At 37.9% G+C, this 24,857-nt stretch overlaps 1 protein-coding gene across 1 annotated transcript in view; it reads left to right on the top strand.

Annotated features, from left to right (window-relative positions):
• The window catches only part of LOC134291447 (potassium channel subfamily K member 10-like), a 370,248-nt gene that overhangs the window by 292,044 nt on the left and 53,347 nt on the right, over positions 1 to 24,857 (top strand). The window contains exons 4-6 of the mRNA XM_062859186.1: positions 9,072 to 9,750; positions 10,088 to 10,244; positions 24,636 to 24,732. Coding sequence (XP_062715170.1) covers positions 9,576 to 9,750; positions 10,088 to 10,244; positions 24,636 to 24,732 — 429 coding nt within the window. The 5' untranslated portion in view covers positions 9,072 to 9,575. The remainder of the gene's footprint in view (positions 1 to 9,071; positions 9,751 to 10,087; positions 10,245 to 24,635; positions 24,733 to 24,857) is intronic.

Here is a 24,857-nt window from a genome sequence, read left to right as displayed (position 1 = left end):
TTTCCATTGCGTTTCGTCGTATCTCCCATTGTCTGGGCCGCTGCTGTGCATCCAACGGTACCCTTGGGAACGCAGCATCCAGAGCTTTGGCATCAACTTCAGAAAAACGGATATGATAACAATTCGCCGGCACGAGTCGCTACCTACCTCTTCCTGAGAAACTATGCTGAAAGCATGCAGCAGCACAACAGCGTTTTCATGTAAAATTTAGAAAGGTAATTTATTTTCAAATTGCGAGTCCGTAAAACTTGTTTTTTCCTTACGAGGAGAATTCCAAACACTATCTCACTGGAAGAGGACGATGGACTTCTGGAGAATGCCGTAGCCGAGCACTGTGTACTATGGTGGCGATGGTTGCAGTGCTTTTGCTAGAGAGCGCATTCCACTCACTCATTGAGGAAGGAAATGATAAATGTTTTCTGCTTCACGGCGCATGGGTCGTCTCCAGTCGGTGGAGCATTCGTCTCCACCACAGTATACTACACGCAGTTTGTTTCGTATGATAGTGGAACCGTATGTGGACGGTTTAGAAACGGTCATGGCAATTATTAAACACGGATGAGAGCAACTGCTGATGGATGTGTGGATGAGCCATGGTGGAACCACTTTAGGAATTTGCATGTAATACTCCGAGTTCCGGCCGGGGAAGTTAATTGCAAAATAGATATATTTCTCGTTGCTGTTACTCTTGTACGACACATGCGAGATGAACTGTCATGTCTAATAACACAATTTATCTGACTATAAATATATGGCTGGTTACTTGTAAGTTTGATTTTTTTTCCTCCCCTGTTGGGGAATTTAAGTTTGATTAGCAGTGTTCCTGTTCAATAAGGTGAATATTCGAAAAAAGCCTTTTTATCTTGAAGGAAAGCCAACAGCTTTTATATTATTCGAAGTAGAAAATATTCCTGGTTTGCACTCAGTAGAAAATTTGGTTGTCGATGGTTATCAAATTTAAATAACCCCTAACATGGATAGCGTAAGCACCAACAACAACCATGCGCCTCCATGAGTTTTAGCTCAATATTGAGTTTTAGAACTTTTTAAAATATGGAATTCAATAAAATTCAAATATCTTGCGTTTTGTTCAACCAATTTTCAATCTTTTTCCATAAATTAAAAGCTGAATACAATACCATTTGATCATCTGAATGCTGGTTTTGTGTCAGATTGATGAAATTCAAGATATTGGTGAGTTTTGGGGACGATTTTCCTTAAATTTTAGCAAATTTTCCAAAAATATATGAAGAAATATATTTTTTCCAATAAGAAAAAAACAATTTAAAAATTCTTTCTCAATGTATATTTGACATATCATATGTAGGCGAGTTACAGTAAAAAATTCAGCTCAATCGGAGCTTTGATTACGGAGAATGAGATGTGTGAAGTGGCGACTTTGCTTAAAAATAGAACAAAAATCGATTTCAAATTATCAACCTTGTATGGAAAGTCGAAAAAAATTCCGCTCTACTATAATTTTTTTCCTTCGCGTTTTCGAACTCAGGGCATGATTCTACACCAAAAACAATCATCAGCTTACCGTGTTCAAAAATGCTGTAAACTAGTGTAGTATAATCACCAGAAGACCTTAATTTCCAGCAAGAAAAACCGGAAGTTGCCAATTTACATTGGGAAACCAAAAGATTTTCCATAAGTTTGCCTGCCTGGCTTCTACTTAGAGGAATGTTTTATGCGTATCTTGACACTATATAGTAACTACTATAAAGTCACATGCAGGAATGGTTTTAAAAGTTGGACCATTTAGCTCACCTTGGCATTTTGGGCTTTGTTCCTAACAGAAAACTGTTCATTTGTAAGCTCATGCATGAAACCATGTATGCTATATTTGTCAGTAACTGAATAGTGAATGTAACAACAAATCAGGAATGTTGGTCGTATATTGAAGGTTATAAACGTATGTCTGCAGTCTGACAGATTGATGGAGCCCTAATTTCACGGATCTTAGAACCTTCATTACGTACGTTGAAAAGATTTTTGAATTGTTCCATACCAAGCCAGATAATCGTTCACTCTAGACACACAATCAGAGACCAATCTCACACCTCGAACCATTTGTGCTCGATAAAAGGTTGTTCCCGTACGAGCATGAAGCAAAACCGTTCCCCATCGGAGCTGGTAATAAATGTTCCTTCTGTGGTGGTCAATCGACTCCGGAAAGTTCCCCATTCCCGCAGGAGAACACTTAATATCGATATGCTCTATGCATACAGATCGGATCGACCGGTCTGGTCTACGCCAAACAATATCCTTCCAGTTTCGAGACAAGAGTGGATTGAGACCAGTTTCTGCACAATTCGCACATTGGCTTCAGACAGGCTAGACCAGACCGACCGAATCGAAGTCGAGACAATAAAGCAGCAGAACGGACTCTCTCTCTCCCGGCCCCGGTTCCGATTCGACTGGTGAGATTAGCTACCCCGAATTGCGGAGGCGGATGGGATGGTCTCGGTCTTCCCATGACGGATCAACCTATCTTACTCTCCCAATCGAAACCACCAGATATGAATTGGGAAATGGGAAATCGATATGTGGATCCATTCGAAATGGGCCCTGGGGAGAACCGGAAATGGTGTTCAGTGGACCGAAACGCACCGGAGAAGTTCAGCAATAAATTATTCAGACTCTTTTGATGTGCATTAATTCATTCCCGGTGCTGCGGTCTAGTTCCGAAGTGTGAGTTGAAAAGCGGGAAGTATGCGGCAATATTCATACATTTGTTTCCCACACATGAGAGTCAAAGCCAATACTAAATGGAAGCCACTTTGAGTTGCTACAGCGCAACGTAGAAATCAGTTAAACCAAACATCAGTTTTCTATTTTTTTACGAGTGCTATAAGTAATCTCACGCTCCCAAATTCATCCTATTCAAAAACAAGCGATAACGGCACCAATTCCGTTCTTTTTGTTTTCATGCATGCTCATTTCTAACAAAAAAATACAAAAATGGGAAACAAACAAACAGCGCTTCACTCCTTTGCTTTTCGTAGGATGAAAATGGGAGTCACAAGCTTAATAAGAGAACCAATACCCTATTTGTTTTAAAACTACTGTTCGATTGAGTTCCTTAAGGCTCAAGCATCCGTCATCATTTTTCGGAAACAGAAAAGCAGTTTTTTCGCTGTAAACCAAAACAACGACCACGAAAATGTATTCACTGTATTCTATTCCTCATGTGGAACATAGTGAATCCATTTTCGTTGCAAAAATGTTGGATTTGAACGAAAAAAACTGCTTTGAAATGTTTAATGATGACGATGATTTCAATGACGAATGGTTCAACGTTAAGGCTGTGAACCATTTCGCTTGTTCGTTTAACTTTTTGTTAAAATTTAACACTTTGATAGTTATTTGCCATCGAAAAGTTAAAAAATAACCACGACGGCGGCCCATTTGAAATTTGACAGACGAGTAGTAATTCGGAACAAAATACAGTACACAGCCATATCATTGCGAACAAAAAATAACTATCGAATTGTCAAGACTAACCCTGCTCGGAAGTAGGGTTATTTACAAAATAACTAACGAAGTGTCAAATTTTAACTAAAAGATAAACGAACAAGCGAAACGGTTCACAGCCTAAAGCACCACATCACGTGCACCAAATAAAAGTAAAAATTTCAGAGAATAATTGTATCTGATACTTGGTGAGCAACAGTCGGTCACCGTCTTTCTTTTTGATCGTACACACATTTATGGGCTCAACCTCACATTTAAGACAAGGCATAATCAATAAGAGCACGCCACAGTACTCGGTTTATGGCTGCCGCCATTCATCCCCGGTCGCGCCCAATGCTTGCCAGATCACGCTCATCGTGCTCACTGCGCTCCACGCCTTCTTGTGCCAACCGGATCAGAAGCAAACACCAGCTTTGCAGGGTTGTTCGACATTCTTGCAACATGCCCTGCCCACCAAATCCTTGCGGCTTAGAGGTTCCAACCCGGGATATCCCAGGACAAAAAATCCCGGGTTCTTAAAAAAATTCGGAATTTCCCGAATCCCAGGATAAAAACTTTCACCGTCCCGAAAATCCCGGGATTCCCGGGACACACACATTTTTTTTTTTTTGCTTTGATTTGGATTTGAAGAGTCTTTGAAACGCATTCGAAGAGTCGTGATTTTTTTTTTCGAAAATTGCCTTCAAGAAAAATCACGAAAATGTTACAAAAATCACTTCAACTTTGTGTGGACGTCAAAACTCGTTGGAATTTGACTGAAACGATGCTGGAGCACTTCATTCTCTGTTTCGATTGCATCAAAGAAGCACTTTCCGAAATAGGCCTTTCGAGGTTGCAATAAACCTTCAGGAAGCTATCAGACTAGGAAGCATTGGGAAGACGAGAAGCTACATTACTGTAAGCGGAAGGCAGATTGAGTTTCTTGTATTCGAAGCTTAAGAAAATAAACTCCGAAGTTGGAAACGACCTCTTCGACCTAATCACAAAGCGAATCAACGAGCGGCGACAAAAAAAAATAACAGAGCTGAAGTTCCTTCAAGGTCTTCCGTTGTTAACGCAAGTGTCAGCAGAACTCGAAAGCTTATCGAAAACGCAAATAATTGAGTTCATCAAGGAACTAGGAGTACGATTGTTGCAAGACTGCTAAAGACATATCGATAATGATACTGCCGAGTTAAATGCTGGATTGTCCTGTATGCACGACACCATCGAGCATGCGTGAATAACTGGAATCGGCTATAAAGGGATATGCCAACCCATCCCAGACTGATTCGGCAATGATTGATTTTTCAAAAGTTATTGCGAAAGAGCTATCACTTTTTGAGTTACATGGTAAATTAAACCGACAGTTGCACCGACGTCAACTAATAGCGAGTGCATCTCCGGATATATCTGTTCTAAAAAGCAAACCTCACTGTCCGATGAAATCATTATTAATGCTACTTGATTTTTTTATTGATGAATAAAACATATTCCTAACCACAAAATTGCGTTTTTAGGCACATTGAAAAATTTCCCGGGACAAACAACAAATTTTATCCCGAATTCCGGGACAAGCAAATTGGTCGGGAATTGGAACCTCTATTCCGGCTTTGGCCACCTTCTGGATGCTGGGTTCGCCGTAGTGCAGCGAGCTCTTGGTTCTCCGTCACAGATCGTCCTTAGCACGCGTCGCTCGAAAAATCCGAGTGCTTGCAGGTCCTCCTCGAGCATGGTCCATGTCTCGTGTTCGTAGAGGACCACTGGTCTTATTAACGGTTTGTACATGGTGCATTTGGCCGTCAATGAAGCCGGCTTGATAACTTCCCACGAACCCATTCGTTTTAGGTGACAGACGACGGAAGATTATCTGAGATAGCACTTTGTAGGCAGCATTCAAAATGATCGCTCTCAAGTTCTCACATTCCAAATGGTCGCCTTTCTTGTGAATGAGGTCCGGATTATTTCAGGTTAAAAATCTGAGGGCATATCTAATAAGAACGCTTCTGAGCAGCTGTAACTCGTCTACCCCAGATGTAAGGACACCACACAATAGACGCTGATTCTAATACAGAACGCACCAAAGACATGTACAAAGTGCACAAGCAGTACGAATCACGAAACTCGTTTGCTACCCTGAATATAAAGCCGAGGTTCCTGCTAGGTTTAGCGATGATAGAAGACTAATCCTCCACAAACGATAGCTTCGAGTAGCACTTTAAGGTCTTTCACTATAGAGACTCGTTACAATTGGATCCCGGACATCTTGTAATTCTAAATAATGGGAGTTTTCCTTCGCGTAAACGAATTTATGGAGCATTCTGAGATGCTCATAGCTAACATATTTCTTAAGCACCAGTCTTCGAAAAGGCCTGCTAGTCGCTGTAGCTCCTCACAATCTGCCTTAGATTTAATCAGCAGATAAAATATTTCATCCGCGTAGAGTAGTCTGCATCCATCAGGCAGCACTAGACAGATGTCGTTGACCTATCGAGAACATCAACGGACCCAGGTTATTTCCTTAAGGAACTCCAGAACAGCCATGAAATCAATCAGAGATTATACTTCCAATCATGACATACAGAACACGAAGGTCCAAATATGATGGAAGCCATGAGGCAAATCCAGGCCCGTGCACAGAAATGGCGCCAAGGGAGGCGTTTTTCCTAATTTTGACAAAAAGCGGAGGGGCGCTTAGTGTATGAAACAGCTGTTCCGGTTAACAATCCCCCCCCCCCCCCCTTGTGCACGGGCTTGGGCAAATCTAACAGTAGCACCCAGATACTGTAGAATACTATGGTCCACCCGATCGAAAGCAGATTTCAGGTCGATATACTCTCCCGATCAAAAGTTTGGGGTCACCCCCTGAAAAACATGTCATTTTTTTAGGCCCATATCTCCGCCAATTTGCGTCCGATTTCAAAACCCTAGGTTTCATTCAAAAGATAATAAGTCAAAGAAACTTTGAACATGATTTAAAAGAAACTTTTTCAAAAAAATTTGTATGTAAACCTAACCCAAAGTTGCCAAATTTTTTAAACAATGAATATAAACTTACAGCACTGTCGCTGAAAATTGGGTCGACCAAATTTTAAGATTACCGCTCTCATCTATTTACTAAATTAAAATTGAATGAAAGATGACAAAGATATCAACAAATCACTTTTCCATCCCAAGTAACAATCTTGATTCTATTTGGTTTTATTTGTTTTTATGATAGTTTTATCGGAACATTGCATATTCTAGTTGATCTTATCGGAGTTTCAGCTGAGCACAACTATTCTTCGTCAATATGTGGTTTTAAAAACACCTCCAAGAATACTTGAGGTTCAGTTCATAAAACCATAAACACAACAAGAACTGTTGAATTTATTTTCAGTTTTATAAGGTTCTTGTAGTTATCTTCAATCATCTGTTCTTGATCAAGAGTAACTGTTCTCGCATAAGAACAGTTTGGTACATGAAAAATACAAGAAAAAACTCAAGCATCAGATTTTGATTCTCATCGTTCCATTATTGCTACCCGGAAACCCAACCGCGACGCGGTGCAGTGCCAAGTTCCTCCGGTTGCAGCATCCGAAATGAGGTGGGTATGGTCATCCAGGACGTCGTTTCCCGTGCAATCGGGATTCCAATCATCGATCTTCAAAATCTACAACTACCTACCTGTTGGAAGTGCTGACCGGAGGAATGAGGCACTGCACCGCATCAAGGCCGATTATCGAAAAAGCTCTGCCTGGTTGGCAACGGTACCGGGCAGATAAATCAATTCATCGGACGAGATTCACAAAATCCACCGCAGTGCGATAATTTATTGTTTGTTTACAATTTGGCGTACATGTTTTATGACGTTCTTGGCGGAGTTTGCATAAACCTACATCAAGAACGTTATAAACCTAAGAACTCTTGAGTAATACTTCTTACCCTTGCATAAGATGAAATAAACTTAAGACGTTCTTGATGGAGGCCAACCAGGCTGCACTGAGAACGTTATAAATCCTAGTATTCTTAAGTTATGCTTTTAGCTCTGGCATGAGTTGAAAGAAATTTAAGACGATCTTATGGTGATGTTGATTAAAACCATCGATGATGGACCGACCATCGGCCTAGATTTCAATGGAAGCCATGTTGAGAAAACTCATGAGCAATGTTCGCATGACCAGGAATAATATTTTTAAATATTTTATTAGTGCGTTATAATGGAAGCGCGTTGCAATTTTTGGATGTATCTTGCAACATATATACGATGAATTTTGCTTGGCATTTGGCGTCCTTGTTACACCACGAAAATATTTTCTATTTGTGTAATAAATTAATCCCGAATACAATAATGTGTCATTTTCATTGTGTTTTTAATTTCAATTTAATTCACCAAACTTTTCTGTCGACGTAAAAGCTGCATCAGCAACAACACTGTTAAATTTATTATCGTTTTATCGTGCACTTGAAGAATTCTACAAGGAGAGAGCAATTCGCCTTGAGGACAACTTGGAAAGTACAACAAGTTTTAAGAGAAATTTAAAAACAACTCTCCAAGAGCATCTTAGGATGGGCCTCTTTGGTCTTATGGCGGGTTTATGGTTGAGTTGATGTCGTGTTGCAGAGCAATTTGGTTTATGCATGGTTTTAAAGAACAGGTGTTGAAGAATACTTCAAAAGCATTATAAAATTAATTTTGCTACTTGGGATGTTTTACGATTGTGACCCCAAACTTTTGGCCGATACATCATTTATATATATATATATATATACATAAATGTGATAAGTATTATAAAGCTATAGTAATACTTATCACACCTAGATAAAAAAAAAATGGTCGCAGTGATGGAAATACCCGACACGGAATAAAAAAAATCTGTTCTGACCGTTCCGATTTCCGTCATTTTCGCCACATATCTCAATGACAACGGGTACGGGTTAAAACCCCAAAAGATCTATGCCCAAGGATTCCTGGACTGACCGGGAATCGAACCCGTTACCCTTAGCATGGTCATGCTGAATGCCCGTGCACTTCTAGGGTTCAGGGCGGTACGAACAATGTTTTTTTCTTTCTTTCTAAACTAAACAATGAAACGCGATAAGACTAGACGCTCTATTCAAGTATACAGTTTACTAATCCTACTATAACGCTATCCTAACTGTATAAAGTTTTCTCTGAGAACTTATCCCGATGAAGTTGAGAGATGAGAATTACGCATTACCCAGTTTTTGTCAAAAAAAAAAAAAGAACTAGTTACTTTGTTTCATTTTCCTATGAATCGGAAATATTTCAGTTTTTTCCACGAGTTATCAGTGGCTAGCCTGCCTTTCTATAAAACCACCTAGCTGATCAATTTAACTTCGAAATAGGTTACATGATTTACTTCTTCCGAGCAAACTACTACATTTCCCGGTGAAAAATTGTATCGAGTTTATAGCTCCAAGCTCTCCCATCAACACATGCGACGTGGGTGATTCAGTTTCAATTAATTTGAAAACTTTTCCTATCTAACAATGTATATTCTCGTGCATCAGTCACTCAAAGTTCCACCAACGTCAAATATTCATTAAAATAAAATTCATAGCACCAATTTCTAAAACCCCCTATTTTTTTCTCCGTGTTCCATCCACAGGTCAAACTTTGTCTTTTGTGCTACGTTCTAGTCAATGGAGGTCCGCCATGGCAAATATGAATATTCAATACGGACTTTCAATAAAATAGTCGGCAACGAGGTCATCAGCAAGTGGTTGCAGATTGCAATTAGCCATCGTCCTCCAAAAGCATGAGGCAACCGAAACGACAACAGGAGCAGCGCCATCTTCCTTGGCACATCTTGGACCGAACGAGAGGTTGTGAATATAAAGTAGTTAGTGGAAATCGAGTTAGACAACTGATTAAATCAAATTAGCCATGTTGCTTGAATAATCCGGTTCTGCGCCATTTTCCGCTTCCTGTGAAACGAAGCGTAACCGAAAACCACCCCATATTGCAAAAGCGAGACCAGGAAGTGAACAACCATCCGTCGGCGTCGTCGTTGGTGTGAAAAGTGTGAAATCAAGGACCAACCCCAGTAAACAAACGAACAAGCGAACACAAGCAACGGACAAAATTAACCTCCAGCGCCATACAGACAAATATGAACACAAAGCCACCTCTCCAAGTTCCTAACTTTATCGGTAGTAGCACCTCGTCGAGACCACAAAGTCCTTCCCTGTGCTTTTCGACTGCGTCGTCCAAGGCGGAAAAAAATGAACCGGTGACACTGTGCGGCTGTCGGCGAGCTCCAAGATCCCAATGCTTCTCTGCTATAGGTAGGCCCAAGTAACACACTTGTCACCGAAGAGTCACGGCGGCGCAGGTTTTTGTTGCGCATAAGTCACTGTGATCTACTTCTAACAAATAAACACTTACTTGCTAGGAGTAAGTCACAGTAACTTCTGCGCAACAAAAACCTGCGCCGCCGTGACTCTTCGGTGACAAGTGTGTTACTTGGGGGGCTTTTATCACACCCACGTAAAAAAACATGCAGTAAAAATCTGTGTTAATTCGACCACTGCAGTGCAACACTGAAATCCACCGTCCATGAAAATGAGGACAATTAATAGAATTAATAATATTGTATGTTTTTCATTTACCTCCCTATCCCAGGTGTGCTGATACTGGTCCTCGCGTACACAGCGGTGGGCTCAGTGCTGTTCGTGACATTGGAAGGAGACGCCGACGAAAGCGACATGATCGAAAGCTCGGTGGCAGCATCGAAACCATATCCTAGACACGACGTAGTTAGTTCAGAGCTAAGATTAAAGTGAGTACAACTTTATACTTATTATATACTGTGAAACATCCAACAAAATGTTCTAGCCATATCGATTATTTGTGTTCCGTGGAGCCTATCGTGCAAGGTGCACCACGAGCCATAAAGTCTACAACTTAAATTCTGCCAAAGTGTTTGTAGGGTGTTGGTTCCCTTATTAAGCATGTGGAATCCATTTCCATCCTACAACAAACAAAGGGCTTAGGCGCTGTTTGTTTGTTTCTTATTTTCGTATTTTTTGTTAGAAGTGTGTGCTCGAATACAAAAATAGCGGAATCAATCAGTACCGTTATCGCTTGTTTTCTATTAGGATAAATTTGGGAGTGTGAGATTACTTATGGCACTCATATAGGATGCAACAATTTATCTATGCAATTCACTACTTCACGTTCCAAACTGGTGAACCTCACGTCCCCACTCTAAATGCTCTGGTAATAATGTTCCTGTCATCCGGAAAACTGACAAATTGACTGGAAATCGTGAAAATTGCATTAGGCAGGGCTAATCATAGCCTCTCAGTTTACGTTGAGCAGCCGAAGATAACAGTCGTTCTGTTTAACTTCTCTGTGCCTGGAAGTTCTTTCTATTTCCTTACTGACAGTAGAGCTACGCCTCCCGACAAGAAACTCTTTAGCGCTACGCCCCGCGGCGAAGTGCGATTCCATTCGCGGTGCGTAATAGTGCGTCCCCATTTGACGGTATTAAGTAGCGAAAAGACTTGAACTTACAAGTGACGAACCCTGCAGTTCGAAGAAAACCACGTATGTGGCAACACTAATTCCACCTAATGCATCTGACTGGAGCCAACATCTATCGTGTATCCACAATGGAATCCTTTGTGGATACACAAATGTTTACATACAAGATGTTGGATTCTTATAAATGGCGTCCTCGCACCCTGGTGAAGAAAACAGTGATACATACAGTGAAACAGTGATAAGTAGTGAAGTGGAAAACCGTGCGTCTCCATTGATTCTGTGAATATACCGATTTTTTTTTTATTTATTTTTATTTTTTTTTTTATTTATTTCGTCAACCGTTTGTAGACTACATACATACATAAGTTGTTCTATATTCTATTGTATCGTACAGAGTTGAAATATTGTTTTAACTTTACGCGAGACATGTTCAAGTCCACGGTGTACAATATTTAGAAGGTGATACCTTCCGGAAATCTAACAGTTTTTTTATGACGTAATTCAAATCGTTCATAGGCGTTTCCTCAATGATCTAGTACTCCTCATAAATTTGATCAACGTTAAACGATAAGAACGACGTCAGATGTTTACATCCAAAAATGATGTTTACATAGGTTACTAGCCTGCCTTGTTATATTTATGCCGTGGGTCAAGTCGATAGATTCGTAATGCTTATTGTAAATTAACATCATTCTATTGGTTGGGCTGAATTTCGCATAATTTGTACGATGATGACTAACCGCAAATATGTTTCGATTTCTTAATTGTCGAGTCGGAGTATAAAAATTAAACAGAATAGCAGATTGCTGCAATCTACACGTTGCGAAACAATGTCATTTACAAATGTTATCATAGCATATTCACGATGTTCCTTTAAAGTTTGTATGTTTATTAGCATACAACGTGATTCATAAGAAGGAAGTGGAAAAGTTGTCCATCTCAGTTTACGTAGAGCAAATAGCAAAAATTTCTTCTGTACCGATTCTATGCGTTCTTCATGGATTTTCATAAATGGGGACCAAACAATACTACAATATTCAAGAATCGATCTCACATGATAAATGTACAATGTTTTGATAGTGTATGGATCGTTAAAGTTGATACTGAATCGCTTTATGAACCCCAGCATGTTGGTAACATTATGAATTATTGTATTGTAATGATCGATAAAACTCATTTTAGTATCTAAGATCACACCTAAGTCTCTAACTCTTTCATATCGTTCAACGATTTGATCCCCTAAGATCACACTAGTTATATGCTGGTTCCTTTTTCTACTAAAGGCGATAGAATTACATTTTTTGACGTTTAACTGAAGCAAACTTTTATTACACCATAAGTAAAACAAACGTATTTCGTTTAGATATATACTAGTGTCTTCTTCACTTTTGATTTCCATGAAAATCTTCATATCATTTGCATAAATTAATATCTTTGAATGCTTGAATATATAATATGCGTCGTTCACATATAAAATGAAAAGAAGAGAACCTAAATGTGAACCCTGGGGGACACCAGACGTTACATTAACGGGTTGAGATTTGCTACCTTCGAAACGTACTGTTTGTTGTCTGTTTGTTAAATATGATTGAATCCAAGAAAGCAGTTTATCATCAATTCCTATTTTCGAGAGTTTGAACAGCAATAAAGGGATATCTATGCGGTCAAAAGCTTTACTAAAATCAGTATATAGAGCCTCTACATAATTGCCGTGGTCCATAGCATTTACTGTGAAATTTACAAACTCTAGCAGGTTAGTTGCAGTTGAGCGGACCATGGAAAACCCGTGTTGAGAATTCGTTATTCTGTTCTTCACTTGATTAAACATTTTTTTTATTAACAATGGATTCAAACAGTTTTGGGATACAAGAAATAATTGCAATTCCACGGTAATTTCGTATGTCGGACTTTATTCCCGATTTATATATAGGGATTAAAGATGAGTTTTTCCAAATACTGGGAAATGCAGATAATTCAAGGGACATGTTAAATAGCCAAAATAGAGGAGATGTCAACTCAATTGCAAGAGTTTTCATAAATACTGGGGGAATTCCGTCCGGTCCTGATCCTTTTGAAGCGTCCAAACTTTTTAAACCTGTTAAAACGTCCTCCACATTGATATGACTTACATGAACATCTCTTGAAAATGAGGGCATGAATGAAAAATATTCTAGATCACGATCATTCTCGGAGAAAGTCGTATAGATATCTCGGAAAAATATAGCGAAGAGCTCGCAAATCTCCTTAGAGGTTTCAGCCGTTTTTTCATCTACCAAGCTAGTATCCAATCCATCCCTAACTCCCTATCCCACCGCACCCGGAGTTTGCAGCAGGTGACTGCTGCCACTACACTGCTATAGACATCACTTTCACCTCACTCTCTCTCTCGCTTCCATGTATAATTGGATCTGCGAGGACGGCCTTCACGGAAGTGATCATTTTCCAATACACATCAGGTCCCATTCCGTGCTCCCAACCATCCTCCCATCTTTTGGCTGTATAAGGATGCTGACTGGACCAAATTTGAAGAAATTGTAGCCCAGAAGATTCCAGTTGACTCCGAGATCTCCATGTAAGACATAACCAGAGGGATCTTTGAGGCAGCCTTGCAATCGATTCCAAGAACAAAAAGATCAACGGGAAGGAAAAAAACAACTGTGGTGGAATCAGAATATCAGTGTTAAAATAAAACAACGAAGAAATGGTCTACGAAAGTTGTGAAAAATGAAAAACGACGATCCGAACAAGCCAGCAGTTAAGCTGGAATTCAACACGTTAAAGCACGAAACGAGAAAAGCTGTAGATGCAGCTAAAGCAGAATCCTGGCCAAATTTTCAACAACTGTTCACAAGTAGCTTCTCCACCTCTGAACTATAGATTAAGTGGGAAAAGAAAGGTCAAAGGACGTAGACTTATCATTGACAAAGTATACAACAGTGATCCCATGTCCATAGCGAACCATCTTGCAGATTTTTTTTCAGAATCATTAGCGACGGCAGGATATCCTGAAAGCATTCTAGCAAATAAGGACCATCACGAGGCAAACAAACTGAATCTAAAGACAGTAGAAGATTCTATTCTTAACCAGGACTTCACCATCCATGAATTGTTTCAAGCACTTGATCACGCAACAGGAACATCAGAAGCGCCAGACCAAATAGGATATCCTATGCTCAAAAGGCTTCCTTTCTACTGCAAGACAAAATTATTGTCAGCATACAATCGAATTTGGCACAGCGGGGTAATTATCATAATACCTATCCAAAAAGGAGCAGGACAGCCAAATGAAGCCAGCAGTTTCCGACCTATATCACTCACATGCTGCGTCTGCAAAACGATGGAGGAGAGAATGGTCAACCACCGCCTCATAACAGCATTAGAAAAACAAGGAAGCCTGCATCCTCGACAGTTCGCTTTTCGTAAGGGGGAAGGGATTACTAACTATTTTGCTGAACTTGATGACATAATTTCGAAGGCCGCTGTTAACGGAGAACACTGTGAAATAGTAACGCTCACGCAAAACAAGAAAAGCTACCAAAAATTGAGATATGCCTTTTCTACCAATTTATGTATTAAAAACGTACAGAAAATGTGATAAATCATAATCCATTCGTTGTATTAAGATGCGCTACACGGTTCCATAGCTTCCATACCACTACACACAAACACCTCCATTCAAACCCGAGAAGTTGAACCGGATTGCGTCTAAAAATAACTTTCGCTTCGCTGCTGAGCTTCGCGTCCTATTGTCTACATGGAATTTTCCACTTGCAAACAGCATACTGCTGGATGCGGGCTTTTCATTGCACAATGGGTCTAGAGTCGTATTTACGAAGACAAAAATGTTTCTGCCAAGTTCTGTCATTTCTTTTTTTCATTATTGTGAAATGATTACGGTCAATCAAGTGTGGCTTATCCAAAAATCTGCTGATTAATTATTCTCTATATAAAATCTGAATGTTTTACAAAGTTATAGCAAATTTTCAAATATAAAACATTCGATTGATTTGATTGATTTGTCTTTATTAAAGAGACTTTCAGCCCTTGGATAAAACATTCGAATCATTAGAACTTTTCGAAAAGTTTTCAATAAATTGCAACTTTTTTGCCTTTGGTCATATTTTAGTCGAGTCCAACGATACATGAAGACCAATACATTAGTCACAAACTTTCAAAATGTAATTTAATTCGGTTCGCTTAGTCCTAAGGTACAGTAATTTGATAAACGGAAGTCAAAAACTAGATATAGATAGATGGGCTCTAATTTCGTGTAAAGTTGAATAATCAATCAAGCTCAAATTTGCACCAATTAAATCAAACTCGTTGAGGAACAAGTAATCAAAATTTGAATAGTTTTGGTGGACTTTATAAAAGGATACAACTTGCTAAAAATGTTTTAGGCAATTTTTAAAACTTAGCATGCTTTTGTATATACCACTAGGCGGTGCTAGAGGTCAAGCAAATTACCAACATAGCAACATACCAGAGACAAACAGATAACACTGATGAAATGTTTATACCAAATATCTCAACATCCTGATTACTTAGAGAGTTGGTGTCTTCGGCAATATTATTTGGCTGGTCAAGAACTAACAAATGATGGGCCGTTTGATTCAAAATTCTTCCACTAGGTGGCGCTAGTGAGCAAACAATTATTATATTCCATATATCTCAGGACTCAGATCACTTAGAAAGTTGATGTCTTCGGCGATGTTGTTAGCTTGGTTACGGCCGCTCAGTTGATTAGCTGATTGGTTCAAGGTTCTGTCAGTAGGCGGCGCTAGTTACGAATTATTTGAAGCATGCAACTTTTATTTATTATTTCAAATATATTCAGCAAGCTGTAACTTCTTCAATAATGCACCAAATATTCTCAAATTTTTCCTGCCAGTTGCACAACTAGTAAGCTATAAACGGTACAAATTTGGGCTCGATTGGATAACTTTACATAAAATTGGAACAACTCTAATAAAGTAGTTCATATTTGAGTGTTCTTCGTTTAATTCAGTGGTCCTCAGCCTATCTATCTTTGCGGGCCAAAAACGAATTTTGAAAAGAGACTGCGGGCCGCAAGGCATTCAAGAGCTTATTTTCAACACTTTACAAGATTCAACACAAAATCCATTTGTTTGATTTTTTGAAAATATTGATCTAGAGCAAAGAACTGAACAACCTGGAGTTATCAAGTGATTTTATTTAAAAAATCCTGAAAATCGTAGGGAATTAAAAATAGGGGTTTTAAGACTGTTGTGCAAACTATTTTAGACTAGTTACTTAAAACTCATATTAAAAATAAGCAATGGCGACGCTGGGTTTCTTTGAGAAAATTGTGGATATATAAGTGCAGAATTGTGGAAGTCCTAGCTACGAACACATACAAATTTCTTGTAAAATCACTGGATCCAGTTTTGACAAATTTCCAAATGGAGTTTCTTTCTGCAGATATTCTGAAAAGTATATCGAATCCTTTATTTAAAAAAAACTGAAATGTGAGTTTTGTGGGGCTTTACGTGGATTAAGAAAAATTTCAGAATGATTTGTAGGGATTTCAGGGTTCTCGGATGAAATTCCGAAAAACTGACTGGAGATACTGTTGTGAAAATCCTTGATGATTTTGATGAAGTTTTTCCTGCGTAATTTTTTAGGAAGCCAATGAAGAAAAACCTGCAGACATGATTTTTTTAGCAATGTGTGCAAGTATTTGTAACAGATTTAGAATAGATATTTTAAGAGGAATTTCCAAAAGTACTGAAGTTTTTAACTAAATTTCGAAAGTTTGGGCAATATTTCCTTTTAAGAAAAATTGTAGCAAAAATTCTGTAATATTTATTGGAATAGTTTCCTGGTAGAAGTGCTGAACATAAAGGATTTTTTCACCGATAAAAACAAAATGGATTTTTTTAAACTCTTCAGGACGCGCGCTGTTGTAAAAAATACAACACTGCTAAAAAAACCCCGCTCGTCGTATGCAGCCCGAGCGCGGTGCAGTTTCGGTTGCTGGATGGCGCGCGTCCTGAAAAGTTAATATCATATTCGTGGAATTTAACAAATTACGAGTTCTGTCACAAGTCCAAAATCTATGGCAGAAAACCCATTAAATTTAGCCTAAACTCATTATTTTAGCGAAATACACCATTCTTAACAACAATTTCGAATATTTGCGGAACAAAATTCAGAAAAGTTGTTTTTTACAGTTTCTAAAATTTTAAAAATCTAACTTCTTTTGAAAAACTTTCCATGATATTGGCAAAATTTCAGTTGTTAATATTTATTCTCATAAAAGTTTTAAAATATGGTGAAATTTCTGATTTTTGTTATGGTATCTGTGAGAGGGCCACTTTCTAATACATTTCAAAATCAGTTCGCGGGCCGCACAAAACCTGGTAGAGGGCCGCATGCGGCCCGCGGGCCGCAGTTTGGTGACCACTGTTTTAATTGCTATATCTCTGGATCAAGTGAACCGAATGAAATGCGACATTGCACAATTATGACTAATGAGCGATTCCAAGCAACAGCATCAAAATTAAGGAAATTTTTTAATTCATGATTTTCTATTGAACTGAAACTTTGCACAGTTTTTCAGTTCCATTTATATCGCCATTTTTCGATATCAAATTTTTATTTTGAATCACGACTAACTTTTTAAAAGGGTGTATGTGAAAATGGTTCAAAAATATTCAAAAATCTGCACAGCCAAAATGGTTCGTTCGATTGCTATGAATTTTTCAGCAAAGTTAGATAACTAAATGGTGATTCCTAAGAAAATATACACTGTGAAAAAACATCTTTTTTAATATTAAAAAATATCATTTTTGTCACAAAAACTCAAATATCTCAAAACCCTATCTTTTTACCATCGTAATTTTTTTGGGAAAGACGGTCCATTGTATTAACAATCTACCATAAAAATTTGGTGATGGTAAACTAATAAACAAAAAAGTTATAACATTTCAAACATTTCACTATTTTCACATTTGGTAAATATTTTTTTCTGTGTAAATTATTTCGGTCAGAAATCGCAGTTTGATGCTGATTTTATTGTTCAGCAAAGTTAGATAACTAAATGGTGATTTCTAAGAAAATATACACTGTAAAAAAAAATATTTTTTTAACATTAAAAAATATCATTTTTGTCACAAAAACTCAAATATCTCAAAACCCTATCTTTTTACCAACGCAATTTTTTAAGGAAACCGCTCCATTGTATTACTGCAGTAATTCTGAAAAGTGACGTAAGCGCCATTCAAAATTTCGATATTTTTTGGTATATTATTTATAATATCTGGGGTGAGAATAACACTGTGGTATTCCTGCTGTATTAGAATGCAAGATCTAATCGTAATCTATCATCTTTGGAAAGAAACTTAAAGGATTAGCAAGAGTTTTATGCATAATAACCCAAAAATGGGCCAAAACTATCAATGTCGCTTACGTCACTTTGCAGAATTACGGCAGATTAGCAATCTACCATAAAAATTTGGTGATAATAAACTAATAAACAAAAAAGTTTTGACAATTCAAACATTTCACAATTTTCACATTTAGTAATAATTTTTTTTAGTGTAAATTATTTCGGCCGGAAATCGCAGTTTGATGCTGATTTTATTGTTAATGGCCTTGCGTGAGTAAAACAAGCTGTTTTTATTATGTATTATGTATATTATATGTACAGTAATGTTCCGATTTTATCACGCCCTCCGCGCATTAGTCGTTTATTCATTAATTTGCTGTTACATTTGAGGACAAGTGTTTTCCCTCTTCTTCAAGATGAATGTTGAAAGCGTGTTTTGCAATGTTAAAAATATTGAAATGGGTATAGATGTTGAAGTATATTTCAAAGCATTTTTGAAAAGGGGCGTGATTATATTGTTTAAACAAATGTCGCTGATGGTATGGTGGCATGACTCTCTGCACTTAGCACTTCTGGCAATTTCTCAGTTGTTGTCGTTTTCGAACTTCCTGCGCCCTGCTTTACCGATGATATACAGATGGCTCGTCTGTCAAAGTCTAGACGGCAGGACGTGCAAATGCGTAAATTTGTATTCAATTTGGGCATAACCAGTTTATCTATGGTGCTTTCGGTGAGATTTCGTAACTCTTTTGAACATTTTTTTTTCATCAAACGGTCTACAAGAGAGCGTTGAGTTGAAGACCTTTGAGAAAGCGATTGTTCATGTTGTTCGTTAGATTATAATAAACAAAATCACTTATTAGTTTTAACTGACTAGTTTGGTGTTGTTTACTTGGCTGAAGAAAAAATTTACTATAAAATTTTTAATATCCATAGCGGTAGTATTTTTTTTTTGCTTTTTCGTGAGCATTGTCAAGGTATGTATACAGACAAACAAACGTAACACTGACGAAATTTTCATTGACCACGCCTTTAACGATCATTTTGAATCTTGGTTGTGGCTTTCATAACCAGAAGAGTGCCCATCGTTTTTCTTTGCGTTTGACGTTTCACACTAGCGCCTTCTGATGACGATATTGCACAACGCAGTGTTTCGTGAAACATTTCCACCAGGTGGTGGTAGTGGGAACTGGGCGATGGATTTTCACGAATATTATTCTAGGCGTTTCGTCTGTTTGTCTGTGGTATGTACCTCTCATGCATTTGTTGTTGTTGAAGTTACTCGCATTCTTCCGATCATAAAGTCTGTTCTCTAAGAGGTAATTTTTTTGCAGATCAACTAGACGTATACGCGAATATATAAAACTTTTATTATGCAGCTTTCGTCTTAAAAATAAGTTTAATTCCATTTTTCTTATGATCAACAGCTTTTCAACGCTATCAAGGTAACTTTTCACCAGTCACGTACAATAAAAAGTATGACACTCTCAATATTTTTGATCACAACACTGGATTGCGTCTAAGTTTCAAATAGATACTATAGTAATTATGAATAATCAAACAAAAATATCATGAAAACAACTTGTTTAATTCAGGCGGTAGCCTTTACAATAAAATCAGCATCAACATATAATTCTCGAAATAATTTACACAGAAAAAAAAAAATTTTTTTGTTACTAAATGTAAAAACTGTGAAATGTTTGAAATGTTATAACTTTTTTGTTTATCAGTTTACCATCACCAAAATTTTATGGTAGATAGCTGATATAATGGGCCATTTTCCCTAAAAAATTGACGTTGGTAAAAAGATAGGGTTTTGAGATATTTGAGTTTTTGTGACAAAGATCATATTTTTTTAAAGTAAAAAAAGAAATTTTTCACAGTGTATATTTTGTTAGGAATCATCATTTAGTTATCTAACTTTGCTGAAAAATTCATAACAATCGAACAATCCGTTTTTGCTGTGCAGCTTTTAGAATATTTTTGAACTATTTTCGCATACACCCTTTTGAAAAGTTAGTCGTGATTCAAAATAAAAATTTGATATCGAAAAATGGCGATTTAGATGAAATTGAAAAACTGTGCAAAGTTTCAGATATTTTTGAAATGGTCGCTCAGGATCGACTGACATGACTCCGTGGAACGCCTCTAATACATAGCTCTTTGAAAAACCTTTGACTTGACTTAGACACGTTCAAAGAAAACAAACTTACAGCTTGTTGATTACTTCACGAAAAAATATCAATCATTTCATCACCAACTTTCTAAGTGGTGAGAGTCCTGAGATATATGAAATTTAAAATTTGCCGTTTATTATTGGTGGAATTTCTAATTAAACGATCCATCACCATCCATCATGGCATCGCAAATAAAATTATTAGAAAGCAGATTTTTGAATCAGTTTAACCAGACGAACCACCCTAACATAACAATAATAGGGAATAGGGTCAACAATTGAAAATAAACATTCTAAAACACAATATGTGTCTAAAAACATAAAGCTGAAGCTTAAACAGTTTTGTCTTCGCAAATACGGCTCTGGATCCATTGTGCAGTGTGGCGGCTGTATCACTTCCATCACCAAGCCACGTTTGTGTTGATGATGATGGCTTTCAGCCTCTTGTCTATTCATGTGCAGTTGTAGCCATGCTGGTTAGAGCGCAGGATACTGTGTATAACCATGATAGTGTCTTGGTTCGATTCCCGCCGCCGCCCGTATTTCTTTTTAAACATGTATTGGTATTTGATGCCGCCGCTGCTGCCATGATCAGTCTAAAAATAGAACAAATAATGAGAAACCAGTGCGACAGAGCACACGCACACATGCGAAATTTTCCTTTTCCAGATTCTAGGAAGCCAATACAGTTTTTGGTATACTGCCACCTACCAATTTTTGTATTTGCAAGGCCCTAATACAATATTTGTATATGTTTCATACCCAATTGTATTAGAATCTGCCAATCTCAGGTTGCGTGTATACATCAAAAAGGCCTACGGAGTTCCCCAGGGGTCAGTCATTTCTGTCACCATTTTTCTGCTGGTCATGAATTAACTGTTTGAGGTAATCCCAAAAAATGATAAAGTCTTCGTTTACGCCGATGACATTGTAATTATTGCAACAGGGAAACGAGTTGGACTTCTTCGGAAAAGACTTCAGTAGGCTGTAACCGCAATCGAGGGGTGGGCCAAAAGCTAGGATAGGATGTGACAACAGAAATGCGCCTGCCTTGTTATTTTTTCGTTTGATTTTGTCGAAGATGAAAATCCAGTGCTGCCACTTTTCTTTAATCCAAATTTTCACACAATAAATCCGTAAATCCGTAAATCACTATTTGCAATTGTAATAGCATAACTTACAAGTAAAATTGCTTTAAAATGAAAAGTTCTTTCATTTATAGTGAAAAATATCAAAAATCAATTGATTTTGTACCAAATCAATGAATTCTATTAATGTTCAGACATGCGAGTCACTTTAGGTTGATTTACATTTGAATGCTGACATATTTGAGTCGATTAAACTTAAATAGAAAAATACAATGATTTTGAATATAAGTATCATGTGATAAACCTGCAAACTAGCAACACGGCCCAACCAACAACAAAGCGATTTGATCGCAGCAAACGGATATCATTTTCGACCAATCAGCGACTGGTCTCCGTTTGACAGCAAAATGGTCTCAAATCGGCTGACTACGTGACGCATCCTTATCCTAGGCCAAAAGTAAAGGCTTCCAAATGTCACCCACAAAGTCAACAACAATGCACTGCTGTAAGGTTCGACGGCATAAAAACTGGCACTTACAAGGAGCGAAGATCATCTTGCACGGTGCTGAAATACCCAAAGTTAAGACGACCAGAATACTGGGAATTATCTTCGATAAAAAGTGCAAGTTTAATCGACACGTAAAGCAACTGAAGGACGATTGAAGGAGTCGACTGAACATTTTAAAAGCCATCTCGAGGATGGCGGACAGTAAAACACTGCTATACATAGGGAATGCCACCATTACATCAAAACTGATGTATGGTATAGAAATATTAAGAAAAGAAAACATTGAAGTTTTAGCTCCATTCTACAATCAAATCATCCAGACAGGTGCCTCAGGTGCACTAAAAACTAGTCCGGTTTTGCCCTTGGTTGTTGAGTCTGGATGTTTGCCTTTCAAATACGTCGCCGTTCTAACACTTGTGAGGAAGGCCTGCTCGGTTCTTGAAAAAAAACGTGATTGGAACCAATTTTCCTTTGGGTAAAAGCGAATAGAACCTTCAAAAGTTCGACAGGTGAAACTCAACCCCAGGTCTGCAAACAAATTTCAAACGACAGTAGACCATGGTACAAGAAGAGTCCAAAAATTGATTGGACTATTAAAGCAAAGGTAAACGCTGGACAGTTTCCTCAGCTTGCGGTGAACATTTTCTGTGAACACGTCCACGACAAATATAAAAACCACGAAAAATGGATCTTTTGCAAGTGGACAAATCTTGGGACAAATTGAATTTGGAGTCGTCGGGCCTACTTCAAGAAGTGGAGCTAGCCTTCCCATACAGTGCTCGGTATTTTCAGCGGAAGCTGCAGCTTTAGCTCAAGCCACTAACCTTAAAAACTTGATGTTAAAAAAAAAGTTGCGCAAATGCTTTTATCGATTTTCCCAGGTTTTAATGGAGCCGTTTCTTAGACAACTTGTGATAGAAAGTTAGATAAAATTTAGGATTTAGTCATGAGTTATGTTTAATCCTTAAAAAAAAACACTCGAAACAAAAAGAACTCGACTGTTCTTCAAAATATCATGACAATTTAAAGGAAATGCAAAAATCACAATATGCTGTATTCTGAAATTAGTTAGAAAGCATCAGAACAGTTCATTTTATATAATAAACAAAGTGTATTTATAATTTCTAAAATAGTCTATACCAGAATTTTTTTTAATAAAATCCTTCACTGTGTTCCATATCCCTAAATATGATATTAACCCTTCAGGACACGCGCTTTTAAAAAAAAGCACAACGCTATCAAAAAACCTCGCTTCTTGCATACAGCACGAGCGCAGTGGAGTTTTAGCCTCAAACAGGCGTGCGTCCTGAAAGGTTAAGTATCTGGTTTTGAGTAAAATATTCCCAAAATTAACTCGTCCCAAACTTCAATTTTACATGAAAAAAACCTAGTTTTAAGGCATGTTTTGACAGCTTTTGGCGAAAAGTCTCATAAAAATAAACACTTTAACGAATAGTTTGTTCATTACAAATTAAGGCAATAAAAATATCTATGAAAGCGCGCTCAAATATTTGAAATTGGTCAAGCGGTTGAAAAGTTATCCGGCCCTAAAAATAAATTTGTTTGTAAAAAGAAGCAAAAAATAAATATAATCTTAAAAAAAATCATGCGTGACTTTGGAAATTTATTAAATGCTAAAAAAAACGAGTCACGAATTACATTACATTGGCTACACACAGAGAATGATACATTTTTGAGCAGGGGTCCTAAGTTTAATATAATCAAATACTATGAACCACTTCCCATTCCCTACCAATTGATTTGTACTTTTCAACACGGATAATAGGACCCCCTGCTGACCAAACAGTCACATGCCCTAGGTACGATTATGCTATGTTTCAGTAAATAGGTTAAACTAATTACGAAGGTTAAGGTAAGTAGGAAAATATCAGTTCATTAAAAATATGGTGCTGATTCGAAACGAGCAACAACACAATAATACAAGTTCGATGCAATGTACACGTACGCTCTCTAACAAGACAAAACCCAGCTACGTGACAACTTTTTTCCTCATACCTATCAGCTAGAAATAACTAACCCGGTTCAATCATCAGTCACGAAACAGTTTTATCGAGCACATAATCATTAGCACCCTGTAACAATTTCCCCCGGCACTCAATGTGTAGTTTCTATAAATTTGAGCACAAGTCTGCTGATAACGTTTCCGTTTTTAATTGCTCGCCAACTCTTCTTTCAACTCAGCCCCGGTCGGTGTTGCTGCCTCTCACGCTTGGTGTAGTTTTCCAAATTGCCAAGAACCAGAACCTCCTCCGTTCGGAAGTTTTTGTTTTAATTGAGATTTCTGTCGGGGCAAGTTTTGTGCAGCGCCAGAATTTTCGCTAAACAGATAATGAAAACCTGTGAGTGAGCGAAACACAAAGTAAAGCACAGAGCAGTGCATTTTTCAGCAATTAGAGTTTAGTGCTCTCATTTGACCTCGGCGAGACTGCCAATGGGTGGCGAAAATTCTTCCCAAAACTCTCGTTAACAACCCACAAACAACAACTTTTGGTGAACTGTGTTTGCTAATTTTTTACTTTGCTCATTTCATTTTCTTGCAGAACTGTAGATCGGCTGTGGTCCATAACGGAGGATCTAAACATATTATACAAGGAGAATTGGACACGACTGGCCGCCCAGGAAGTGCAACATTTTCAGGTAAATACTTGCACCGAGCACCACTTTTCAATTACATTCATCCCCGGAGGGTTCCGAACGGAAACTTTCTTTCCCAAGCTAGGCCAAGATGGGCGGTGGCAGACCGGTTCAGTAGTATTTTTTAC

The sequence above is a fragment of the Aedes albopictus genome, chromosome 3, assembly GCF_035046485.1.
Source record: "Aedes albopictus strain Foshan chromosome 3, AalbF5, whole genome shotgun sequence".
NCBI lineage: Eukaryota > Metazoa > Arthropoda > Insecta > Diptera > Culicidae > Aedes > Aedes albopictus.
The sequence above is the reverse complement of the archived record's forward strand: the minus strand, read 5'-3'. Positions and strand labels throughout refer to the sequence as shown.